At 32.4% G+C, this 13,027-nt stretch overlaps 2 protein-coding genes across 2 annotated transcripts; both read left to right on the forward strand.

Moving 5' to 3' along the window:
• Positions 1-2,471: 2,471 nt before the first annotated feature.
• On the forward strand, positions 2,472-3,250 carry LOC18054586. Its single transcript, XM_006452073.1, has 3 exons — positions 2,472-2,576; positions 2,688-2,890; positions 3,049-3,250. The coding sequence occupies exons 1-3, from the start codon at positions 2,472-2,474 to the stop codon at positions 3,248-3,250; spliced, it is 510 nt and encodes a 169-aa protein (XP_006452136.1).
• A 4,781-nt stretch (positions 3,251-8,031) lies between these two features.
• On the forward strand, positions 8,032-9,318 carry LOC18054587 (histone H2A.6). Its single transcript, XM_006452074.2, has 2 exons — positions 8,032-8,295; positions 8,906-9,318. Exons 1-2 carry the CDS (start codon positions 8,107-8,109, stop codon positions 9,119-9,121), a joined length of 405 nt encoding a protein of 134 aa, XP_006452137.1. The 5' UTR covers positions 8,032-8,106; the 3' UTR covers positions 9,122-9,318.
• The last annotated feature ends 3,709 nt before the right edge of the window (positions 9,319-13,027 follow it).

Consider the following 13,027-nt stretch of genomic DNA (forward strand, 5'->3'; position numbering starts at 1 on the left):
TGCCGTTGACTTGGCCTTCTCTATTTTTTTTTTTTATCATTATTTTTTGGTAAATTACTCTATTTTTAAAAAAAATGGGAAGCCCCTTTCTTTCTTTCTTTTTTCTCTTTATTCCGCAAAATTAGAAAATGTAAATTGGACTTTCTTGTGTTGGCCCAGCCCAAAAAATGTAGGCTTATTTGTGATTCATGATTTCGTATTTACTATTTAGTACAACCCATTGACTCATTTGGATAAACTTAAATACCTTAGAATTATTTGTTATGTGACTACTATTAGGAGTATAATCATGTCGATCTACATGCCAGTCCATTGAACTTTTATACCTAAAATGTGAGCTCAAACACGGATTTATTTGAGCTCTCATGTGGTGCCGGTCCGATTAAATTTATAGCTACATAAAAAATAAAGAAAGAAACAAGTTTTTAATTCAAACCAAGCAATTCAATTATATTATTTCATCGTAGGTTCAAGGTATATGTTGAATAAGAGTGATGGTAAAGTTTCAAACTCTTCTATAAATTAATGTGGTCTAAATTTATTGGCCAGATGAAAGTACGAAAAACTAAAATAAATCACTTGGATCAAATTTTATTTAACCCAACTAATTGAATTACGTCACATCAATTTGTACAAGAATTGGTAACTCCATTTTTGAAATATTATCTAAGCAACCCAAGAGGGTGAATTGGGTTATCAAAAATTATGCAAAACAAACCACACAACAGTTTAAATTTAATGCCTTAATGAGAATGAAAATAATAAATTTAATCAAGCAAGATAATAAAAGAGTAAGGGAAGAGAAATCAAACATGTGATTTTTACGTGGTTCGGCTAACCGTGCTTACGTCCACGCCTCCAAGCACACCGGACTTGAGGATTTCACTATTTAAGTCTCCCAAGACTTCAAATGCTTACAATTGACTTCAAATGTGTCAATCAACCTTTACACCAAGAGATTATCTCCAATCTCTTAACCCAAGTGTATCTCAAGTGTATCACTGTAGCAGTCATTATCTCCAATCTCTTAACCCAAGTGTATCCCAACACTTACAATCACTCAAAACAAATATTACAAATGTGTTTTTCCCTCACACAAAATATATGATTACAAATCTATGCTCAATGGGTGAGTAAATGAATCAAGAACGAATTTAAAGCTCAATGAATGTTGTACTCTCAATTACAAGCTCAATGATAATGTTGTGATTCACCCTTGTTTGAATTTGATTAAGCTTATTTATAGTTGGAACTGAAAACTAGTCATTATTGACTTTCTATTCGAAGTCAGATCGCCGTTTTGACTAGTCTAAGTTACCATTGGACATAATTTCTAATTGTCGGATCGCCATTTTTAGGATGTCGGATCGTCGTTAGTGTTCAGAGGCTACTCTTCAATTCTGCTCGATGTCGGCTAGCCATTATCAAAATATCGATTAACCGTTTGCTACAATGACTGCTACAATAAACTATTTTCTAAAATTATAGTTTTATCTCAAAACTTTCAATAATAAAACTATAGCCCAAAATTTTATGAAACTTTTCAAACAAATCCATTTTCGTAAGTTCAAGTAATACTTTCGATTAGACCATAAACTTGAAAAACAACCAATTTTATAAAATCATTTTTCATTAAAATATAAAACCTTAATAATGTGAAAATAATGATTTATTTAAAATGTATAAATTAATTTGATCTTTTAAAAACTTAATCATTATTAATCTTGTTTGTTATCATCAAAATCAACATTATGGATACATATATGCTAACAATTTTCACTCTAATTTAGTAATTTATGCGGGCCAACTGACCATTAGAAAGCATATTATGCAATCGGGCTTTTAACATGCAGTGGATTTGGTTTGGAACTAACGAAATGGGCTCTTTTCCACAAAGAGGCCTATATGACTAAATATCCTCCACTAAGATTTTAATTACACCCCTTCTACAAACTTCATTCACAAAATGCGCAGCTCACTCTGAAAAAAAGTTGACACATCGATGCGGGATGCTGGAAGAGCTAACATCAGCAATGGATCATCCTTATATCATCTTGATTTTTTATCCCAATGCAAACGCAATCTAGTTTTTTTTTTTCGGAATCTTGTGAATCGAAATGGAATCAGGAATAAAAAAAAAAACAGAAAAAAAAATTCAACCAAACAACAAATTAGTGACTAGCAATATAGCATGTAAAAACAATACTACATAAAGATCATGGAGACAATAAGTTGAAACTTCCTTGTCACACTTTCCCCTCTCGTACAACATATAAAGAAAGTCGCCAGTGGTTGTACATGACTATTACATTACATATACCCCCATTTGAGCTTTTCTCTCAATGTCTTCTTCACTAGATTGAAAATCAAGGTCTGTACGTATCCTCCTTTTGATCACCATTAGCCTCCTCTTTTCTATTCAAACCGATCCATTTTTATGCCCCGTCTTTAATTATTTGCTGCAGAGATATATGGCAAGAGTAGTAGGTGGTGTTATCGTTTGTGTGATGATAGTTGCCATTGATGTTGTTGCTGGCGTTCTGAGTATCAAAGCAGGATTAATTGCTCAAAACAAGGTAACAAAATATAATCAATGTTGGAAGAATTTTAACTTTTATTCTTTCATTATGTGTCATGCAAACGCAACTAATAAGTATATATACAATTTTGGCTGCGGCTGAACGCAGAGAGATTCTGGGTGTGGGGAAGCCGAAAGTGGTCATCACGATAAAGAAGTCTTTAAGCTCGGGCTGGCTGCGGCGGCATTGCAGGCCGTGGCACACATTGTGGCTAACTTGCTCGGCGGCTTCATGTGCATTTGTTGCACAGAGGAGCTTGAAAGATCAACTGCTAACAGGCAATTGTGGTTTGCTTCTTTGGCTTTATCATGGTGTGCCCTGTTCTTAATTCATAATTTTCTCACGGCAAATTAAAAAAAAAAAAAAATATATATATATATATATATAACACACTAACAAATGAGTAATGTTGTTACCATAACATTAAGTTAAATATGATGAGCAACGTGCAATCATTATGATGTGCCAGGATTGTAGCGGGCGTTGGATTTGCAATGCTGATTGCAGGGATGTTAGAGAACTCGAAATCATCATTATCATCATCATCGTGTGGGAAGTTGCACAATCATTTTTTTGTCATTGGTAGCATCTTATGCTTTCTTCATGCTCTCTTATTGTGCATTGCTCTCTACGTTTCTGCAACTTTCAGCCTCAGCAATGAAAGCAGTTAGTCTTAGACATCAGCCTCATAATCCTTTTTTTTTTTTTTTTTTAATTTCAATTATTTCTGAATGTCCTTTTTGTTGATTCTCAAAGTACTAAATTCGGAAAGAAAATTCAGGGTCGTTTTTGACATCGAGTAGAAAATCAATTAGGGAGATCGACACTTTTCCTAATAAGGATTTTGGTTTGAGTGATGGAGTTTTACGAAAAATCTAAGGGTAAAGTGGGAAAATTAAAAGGCAAATTTTAAATTAATCCTCGTGAATTGATTATCGTCAATTTTTTTTTTTCTGAAAATCTCTAAGTTATTCTCATTTTTATTTAAAAGATAAGGAAAAAAAAAAGTTCTGCTTTTCTTAACAAAAATTAGGATAAGTTGAGGTTTTCAAAATTTAGAGGTGATTTGATTGGTGATAATTTGAAATTAATCCCATCCATTTTACCCAATTATCAACAATTTACACAAAATGTTAAAGAATTTGTCATATTATATAATGAGTAAATATACTACCTTAAGTAATTATCCTAATCTTTACAATCTCAATCAAGGTGATATTTATTAATTGGATGATTTAGATAGAGTAATAATTAATTTATAAGCTATGACAATTGATTATTCAATATCAATTTTCACTTCTTCTGATAACCACTGATGAGTTATCAACTCTCTTTTAACTATAACTGACATAAAACTTAACACAATAAAGTGGACTTGGTAATACTAATTTTTTTTTGTTTGTTGAAATTAACCACATTTCATTCCACGACCAAAATATTAGAGTGTAAGAGCATTACAATTTATCAAAAAGAAAAAAAGCACATTACAATTACCAATTCAACAAGATCTATTTAGGCTCCATTTGGTATAACTTTTAAAATAAAACTTATTTAAGTACAATTTTTAAAGTAGAACTTTAAAAAAATTAGTTGTTTAATTATCGGTGGGAGTTTTTATAAAACTATAAAATTACTTTAGTAGATAATATTTTTAAGGTTATCTTACGAAAGAAATGAAATAAAATTATTAAATAAATAAATGATAGTTTAGATATTTTAACATTTAAAAAAAAATTTAACCTCCACTTTTAAAGTCCAAAATTTGAGCTTTTATAGTAAAAACAAAGCAACTTATTTAATTTTCAAAACCTTTATTCAAAAACTAACTAAACAACATTAAAAGTTCAAAAAGAGCTTATATAATTAAATAAACACTTATACTTTTTAAATAAATCATATTAAATAGGCCCTTGTAAATACAACATAATTGTAGAAAATCAATTGAACTATTACTACTATGCACTAAGGAAAAAGAAAATAATGCACAAGAGATATCTTTATTAACAAATAAGCACTCAAATAATCTCAACATTGCCCCTAACTAAAATTCGATCTTTATTTCCATCAATTCTCTAATCACAAATAAGATTCTCCAAACATGCTCATTACAACCAACATGAATGTGCCTGAGATTCAATTTAAGTATTTATCAAATGTTGTGAATGAAATCGAGAACATAATCTAATATTACAACAAATTTAATTCATTGAAAAGTAAAAGACAATTGCTACATTCAGTCATTCATTTTGAAGTAAATTGTAACGCCTTTGATTTTTTTTTTCTCTTTATTAATTATTATGGTAGTTCTTAGATAGATAATAAGAAATTGTTGTTTCTTTTGGTTGGTTTATTCAAGGATTTTAGAGAATGATTCTAGGCTTTTCTAATCTATTAGTATTATTTAGAATTTTCTAGTATTACATTTATTAATTACACAAGACATGTGTACTTACATTATTACTTAGATTTGTTATGCATTTATTATTTATATATATATTTTTAATAAAGGCTTGTAGTTATTTAAAGATGCAATTATGAACATTCTTAATTACATTTATTTAAAATTTTACATATTTATTGTTTCTTTACTAAAGTTTCTTTATTTAAGTTTACTTTAATTTATTTAAGTTTGCTTTATATATATGATTACACTTATTGAAGATTTACTTTATATTTATTATTGTTTTATTAAAGTTTCTTTAATAAAGCTTATTTTTAATTTATTATTACACTTATTAAAGTTTTTACACTTATTAAAATTTTACGTTATATTTATTTTTTTCTTTAATAAAGCTTATTTTAATTTATTATTACACTTATTAAAGTTGCTTGATAGTTATTGTTGTTTTATTAAAATTACTTTGTTACAATTTACTTTACATGTATAATTGCATTTATTATTTGCTTGCTTTGAGTTTGTTGAATCTTGAAAACGTGGACTTGGAGAAAGAAGCATAATTATTCAACTTCTTTCATTATTCATCTTTCTTCTCTCTCAACTCCAAAAATCTAAATTCTAGATCTCTCATAGCAACCTTCTCCAAATCTTCAATAGAGTTAGAGATCTTACTTAATTTGGAAGCTTCTTGATTTGTTGAGTCTTTATTGCTTATGTTTATTGTTTTGAATACATGTTTAACTTGAAACTCTAGTTGTATAAAACATGTTATAGAATTCTCTGGACAGTATGTATATTTTGTATTAAATCATGGCCATCGAAAATGATTTTTGAGAATAACCTTATCTTTTTATAAACTAGACATCCAGGGCTTATTGAATAAATTTTTTTTCATAAGATTTGACTTTATTTTCGATTTTATATAGATTTTTGAATCTGACACTGTTGCACTAGAAAACTGCTGTTCCAGCAGAATGACCAAATTCACAAACTTATTTATACCGTAAAATGAACTCGAAAAATTCTAAAATTTTAAACAAAAGTTAATATATCTGTCAAGTATTTCCAGTTTTAATTTCATAAGTTTCTCATTAGTACATAATTTCATAAAAATCTTGGAACCAATACTGTTCTGTTAAGGCATTGTGAGACAGTTTTGAGTCTATCAAGAAACAAATAGTTTTGAAAATGTTTTTGGTATCGGATCCTCCTGAAAATTTTAGAGGAGACACCTATGGATGTCTAGAACAGATTTGCATGATATCATATCGTTTTGATGATTAGATTAAGAGTTAAAATCTATAGAATCAGACTTGTACCGGCATGAATTAGAAAATCAGGTTCTCGAAATAAGTTGTTATTAATTATGTCTTGTATCTTTTTAAGGTGTTGTAGATATTTAAGGTTTTTAAAAGCTTAGAGGTGTGTTTTAATTATTACCTTATCGAGGTAAGTAACTCTATTCCTAGTGTACTGGATATGTATAATAATTTTGATATTTTAATATTATTACAAGTACATATTTTTCTTAGTTCTTTGTAACCAAATTAATTTATGTAATGTTTTCAAATCTGAAAATTATATTATTTTTATGGTTTTAAAAAAAATTATAAATGCTTTAAATGTGTAATTTATTTTTGCTAAATAATTATATCTTCGAAATTGTCTATAAAATGTTGGAATGGAAATTGTTCTGCAAGCCTAAATCATTGTTACGATCTTTTATGAATTCAATATGAATGTTTTATTCGTATTTGATTTAAGATTATCAATGAAAATCATGCGAGGACCACCTCTTGAGACTATATGGGGGCCACCTCTCGATGGCTAAATGCCACGAAGTGCCACGTGTAATTTGTAACAAATGAAAAATGAATTTAAATGTTTTGGCTCATTGTCTGTGGTTATTATGATTCTTATTCTGATCGTATTATACGATATAAATATATATATGTTTTGTACCAGTATTGAGTTTCTGTTCTGAGTGTGCACATGATATTCTGATTCTAGCCGGGTCACCGGGACTATAGGCGACACTATGTGACATGAGCTAGTTTTTTGTTTTCTGTGAATGTGTTATATGATTTGTTTTCGAAAGTAACTATACTTTGATATTTTGAATTATTTTGAATTTATGTTATTTTATCATGATATGTCGCTTTATGAAATTTATGAATTATGATATATGTTTTACTAAAAAGAAAGCTTGCAATATTTTTGGTATCAATAGGCCTAGTGAGTTAGGAATGATTTTACTTACCGAATTGATGGCTCACCCCTCGTCATTACTTTTTGCAGATTAAATGACTTGTTCAGAAGTGTGGTTATCTTTGGAGCTAAAGATTTATTTACTTGCTAAATTGAATAAAGGAAGGATGAATTTCTTTGGCCTTTAAGTTTGTTGGTCTTTTGAATTTGTATTTGGAGAGTTTGAGGCATTTGTTACTTTTATGACTTGGAAGAAAATGTCTAATATTTGATTTGTGAAATTTTTGATCTGTTTAATAAAATTTGAGGTATTTTAGTTCGTAATTTTTGTGTAAGAATTTTTATTTTGTTAGTAATCTCATATTACAACGTGCTCCGCACGTGTTAATTTTGAGGTGTTACATAAATTATTTTCAATTGATTGAGTACCAAATTTATTTACATAAAAATACGTGTTGCAGTCACATAAGAGCTTTTAAAGTCCCCTTTACTATATAAATTACTATTTAACAGATGATATTTCTACAGATAAGTATTGTTTTCATTTTTTCTTCAAAGCATAGTAATTATAGAAAGTTGCCAATGGCAATTTCGTCAATTTGATGAAAAAATCCCATTGATCCTCCCGTCACGACACGTATTCAATCCAATTTGAACCCACCCACCAGAAGCATCAACGCTCTAAAACTCAAAAGCGGTGAACCAAAAGTAATCAGATCTCTACCGTTCGTTTTCTCTTAATCTGACGGATCTCCATCTCGATCCGCGTACTCCACTCCCATTTGACAGTTCCTCGCCACTTAATCTCTTTATAAATACCCCGAAGCGCCCCAATCTCATTAAAACACGCCAAGCCAAGCCAAGTCTCAACCTTTTGCTCTTTCCATTTTCCTTTCTTCGTTAAGAGCTTATTCACTTGAGATGGCGGGTCGGGGCAAGACTCTCGGGTCCGGGGCGGCGAAGAAGGCCACCTCACGTAGCAGCAAAGCGGGGCTTCAATTTCCCGTCGGTCGTATTGCCAGGTTCCTGAAAGCCGGGAAATATGCTGAACGGGTCGGTGCCGGAGCCCCGGTTTATCTCGCCGCCGTCCTTGAATATCTCGCCGCTGAGGTATCGCCTTTCTCTTTCTTTCTCTCCTCTTTCTTCGCTGTTAGAGCATAATCGATTTCCTTGTTTCAGATTCTTATGCTTGTTTGTTGGGTTTTAAAAGATGTTTATTTATCCATTTTTTTTAATTGTAGATCTAGGGTTTCTGAATTTGATATTTTTATGTGAAAATTGGCTCTTATCGTCGTAACATATTAAACTTGCATCTTAACTTTTTAATTTTTGTGTAGAGTTCAGTTTTTATTGTAACGTCTGGAAATTGTTAATATTTGTGAAATTAGGGTTTCTGCGGATCTGCATATATGATTTTATTTTATTTTAACTCTAATTTTGCCTAATTCTTTTTAAAATTTTTCTTTTTTATGGATAAGTCATTATTGTATTTTAGTTATCGCTCTCTGAAGTCAGAATATTGTGCTATAATCAAATTCCTCTGCTTTTATTGTGAAATTAGGGTGTCTATTTTGATCTGTGTTATACATAATGTGATAGCAGAAGATGCATATTGGTGTCCTTTTATTTGACATTTGATCTTGCTTTAATTGTTCTTGATTTGAGCATTTTGTTGATGAAAAAAAAATCTCAAATTTTAATCTTGTCTGATTTTGTACAGGTTTTGGAATTAGCTGGAAATGCTGCAAGGGACAACAAGAAAACACGAATTGTCCCTCGCCACATCCAATTGGCTGTCAGGAATGATGAGGAGCTCAGCAAGCTTCTTGGGGATGTTACCATTGCTAACGGTGGTGTGATGCCCAACATCCACAACCTTCTCCTTCCCAAGAAGACTGGAACTTCAGGGTCCAAGGCTGCTGATGAAGACAGTTAAATTCTCATCACTAGAAGAGTCAAAGTGATGATCAACACTCTTTGTGTTAATTGTGCTATGTGACATTTGCCTTTTTAGTGTTTGTTTAGTTAGTTTGTTGTTTTTGTGGTTGTAGTTAGGATTTCAAATAGCTATGTTTGTGTATAATTTCTCTCAGTTGCTTAATAGAAGAAGAATTGCTTTTTACTTTTCATGCACACTAATCTTCTGCCCTCGCTAAAAGAAAAATCATATATTACTTGCAAACTTGCTCAAAAAATGGCCATAAATTAGCTGTGGGGGTTGTCTTTAAATAAGAAGCTTTGGTACTGAAGGTTTGAAGGTTGAAACCCAAAGTTGTGTCGCCATTTCTGAGGAGGCTGGTCGGTTGATAAATTCACCCATGTTAACACCAAAATTAACGGGTACATATATATGCAGAGTTTAATTGAATGCTCACTTGATTTAAAGTTCCCAAACATCCTTTTAACTGAATATTTACTAAAGATTGGAAGTTCGAAAACTGACGAGCAATGAGAGGTGTAAATAAAGCCCTTGGGCAATAAATAGATGGGCCAAATAACTGGGCGCTGTGGCCTATGAACGTGCGCAAATTGCAGATTCAATAGCACAAAACTCGAACCCAAACTATTTCTTTTTAGTTACCATTTTCTTATAAATTTTGCAAAAAATAGAGGCATCATGTACTTATAAATAAAAAGATGCTAGCAAAGATCTCAAAGAGGGTATATCTTTGCCTTGTTGGGATGTGCAGTGAGTGGGAAGGCTTCTTTACAGCATGTACCAGCTCTCTCTACGACAGAGGCTGAGTTCATTGCTGCAACTGAAGCTACAAAACAGGGATGAAGATGTTGCTGGGATTTACGGAGTGCAGTGCAGCTTACCAAGAACCAAGTTTATCATGAAAGGCTCAAACACATTCATTTAACTAGAGATCTAATCCAGATGGTGCCCTCATTCAAGTTCATGGAATTTTTGGACTTGATAGACTGGGAATTACAAGTAACTGATACTAGTGAAATTGTTGTAAGTAATTAAGCTACAGGTTTGATGATTTGTGAACCAAGGTGGAGATTTATGAAAATGTGATTCTCCTCAAATCAGTTAAAGCAGTTAAAGAGGGTTTGGTGACGTGGCACTATGAGATGGCAAGTGGGGTAGATTTTTAGTTGGGTAAGCAAATCGCAGGCTTTATAAACAGAGATGAGGACTGATTGTTTCACTTTCTTTGTGCCTTCGTTTATTAGTAGAGAGAATTGGAAGCTGTTCTTGGTCTCAATCTCTTCACTTTAATTCCTACTGTAATGGTAACGCAAAAACATCCCTGCTGGTCACTTGTGGCCATTTGCGTGGGTTTTAAGGCCAGTTTATACAATTTTAAATGTGGAACACCTGGGCCCCCAAAAAGACATTTTCTTTGTAAAAAACAAGTGACCGAAGGGCAGTAACACACATAAAGAGAGACACTCAGAGAGTCTTGATTTGATGTCCCCCACGAGGGGGATTGAGGGGGGTAATGTCTGGATTAAAGGGGTTCGGGGGAGAGGGGGAGAGGGGTCCCTCTCCCGCCGCAAAAAAAGCGCCTTTTCAAAAGGCTTCCCCGCTCTTCCCCTTCCTCCAAGGCCGCTATTCCGACAGGAATAGAGTAAGGCCTTTACCTCCAGTTCTTTTTTCGTTGATTGCTTGTGATTCACATTTGATTCTAAGACAAGCTTAGACTGAGTCTTGAATGATCTTGTATGGTGATTGTGCATATTAAGCTCTTGATTCACATAAACAGTTTAGTTCAACCCATTACAAGGTCTTGATGGTGTTGGTCTAAATCATTGTACCAGAAATTATATGCTCGCAATGAAAGTTGGTACTTGAATTTTTCCGAGTTTCTTATTCTAGGAACGACATATCCAAATCATGTTAGTTCCGAAAGAGTCACACATTTTCAAAAGTGGGTAATTGTTTACTTTTTAAGTCGGTAAAAAGCAAATCTTGAATTGGGTACAAATGAATCTATTCAAAACAAATACATAACTAGTGTATTTGATGAAAGATACATCTAAAAACTGAAACGGTGAGTGAGATATTCTTCTTTGATTAAAATTCCAACTTGAGCGAATTGATAAACGTTGTGATATGTCTTTGCCTCAGCTCCTTCTTCCGCGCATCATCACCATCGACATGCATATAGTCTTCCAGGACCGACTCTGTAATTTCTTTTTCATCGTAATACTTTTCAAGCTTCATCTGTAATCTTGCTGCTTTTTGGAACGCCCGCTGCAATTTCTTCTCATTTTTCATATTCGCAGATTTTTCTTTGATTTTTCTTGATCGTGAGAGATATATCTGTCATTCTCAGAGCTCTCTTAAACAAATTCAAGAGGTAGTTTGGGTAGGGGATACCCGTAGCAAATCGGCTGTTTACTGACAAACTATCGGACTCTTGAGCAGCTACTGCCATCGTTTCAATTTGAAGAACAAGAACAAGACTTGATGTCTCGGAGAGTCTTGGAGAAAAATAAGCGAGAGGGTTGTTGGGTTCTTGAAAAATAAGCAAATCCCTAATGTTAAACTCTAGCCCTTATTTATAGACTCGTCACGCGCTTCCTTATTCCTTCAGGATTCTTTATCTTAGTAATGGCTAACATGATAAAATGTATTTCTTTATATTAGTAATGGCTAACATGTTGTCACAATAAATCATTTTGCAATATCATGTATGTAAATAAGAATACAGGAGGAGTATCAACAAGATTCAGTTTCTTAAATTCAATTAAAGGGGGAATCTTTAGGTTTAGACACTTGAAAAGGTGATTCATGAAATTAAGGAAATATCTCCTTTGAAAATGCAGAGGAAATTTACTTTTTACTTGATATATTATGAACTTTTTTTTTTCCCAAATCACCATGCAATTAAGTATCAAATTAAGCTATTTTCCAGGTCAATTCCATAGAAATTTACAATTTTGTAGAAGAGTAATAAATAACAACATTAATGATATACGTGTGCGTGAGCATATTAACATTTGTTAAATTTAAATAATTACCAATTAAGATCTCTGAGGATGAATCTGCAAAAGGGTCGAACAGCAAGACATCAAAGAAGGAGGACGGTAAAGACGGTGAAGACATTGAGGATGAATTCAAAGACTCTGTGGATGAATCCAGACAGGAGTTGAACAGCAAGACCTCGGACAAGAAGGACACTGAAGTTATTGAGGAGGATGAATCAAACTGAAGATTCTGACTCAAGGAAGTTGTGATCAAATTTAGCAGTCAATTGTCAAAAATGAAGGAAAAATGTTGTAAAGTAAGTTATTATTGTTTGTCTATGAACACGTATGAAATTCTCTCTATGAACACGTATGAAATTCTCAAAAGTGATAAAATTCCTTTAGTGCAAATATCCTTTCATATTATCTTTGAACTATATAAGCTTGAGGTCACCACTTTGATGTTATTTGAACTATATAAGCTTGAGGACACCATACCAACTCCAATAAAACACCTACACCCATTTTCTCTCCTGAAGGGCTCGTTCTACGAGTAGATGATCATGACCCCATAGAGTGATCTTGATCTAGATTTTATAGAAAGGCATGCTACTTATCTACTAAACACTAAGTTACCATTTTCACTTTTAATTAGTAAGTTCTTCAACATTTCTGCACGATTAGGAGGCTTCTGGATGATATTAGACTATATATAATAAGCAGTACCAGTAACTACCACATATATTTCTCATTCATGCTCTACTCTCCAATGATCTGGATACAACTTTACTTCCAATCGAAATGATCTCTGAAGATATGTTCCGTATACTCATTTATGGTTTACTTTTCTTTTTGGTATGTTATCAGCACCAGAGGAAGTCAGAGCTCAAAACATTCTGGTTATGCTTTAGTTTGAGCA

The sequence above is a fragment of the Citrus clementina genome, unplaced genomic scaffold, assembly GCF_000493195.1.
Source record: "Citrus clementina cultivar Clemenules unplaced genomic scaffold, Citrus_clementina_v1.0 scaffold_1, whole genome shotgun sequence".
Lineage (NCBI taxonomy): Eukaryota > Viridiplantae > Streptophyta > Magnoliopsida > Sapindales > Rutaceae > Citrus > Citrus x clementina.

Coding starts and splice junctions, on each gene's coding strand:
- LOC18054586 (XM_006452073.1), top strand. CDS start 2,472: ATGGCAAGAGTAGTAGGTGGTGTTATCGTTTGTGTGATGATAGTTGCC. Junction 2,577..2,687: donor GATTAATTGCTCAAAACAAG/GTAACAAAATAT, acceptor GGCTGAACGCAG/AGAGATTCTGGGTGTGGGGA. Junction 2,891..3,048: donor GCTTCTTTGGCTTTATCATG/GTGTGCCCTGTT, acceptor ATGATGTGCCAG/GATTGTAGCGGGCGTTGGAT.
- LOC18054587 (XM_006452074.2), top strand. CDS start 8,107: ATGGCGGGTCGGGGCAAGACTCTCGGGTCCGGGGCGGCGAAGAAGGCC. Junction 8,296..8,905: donor TTGAATATCTCGCCGCTGAG/GTATCGCCTTTC, acceptor GATTTTGTACAG/GTTTTGGAATTAGCTGGAAA.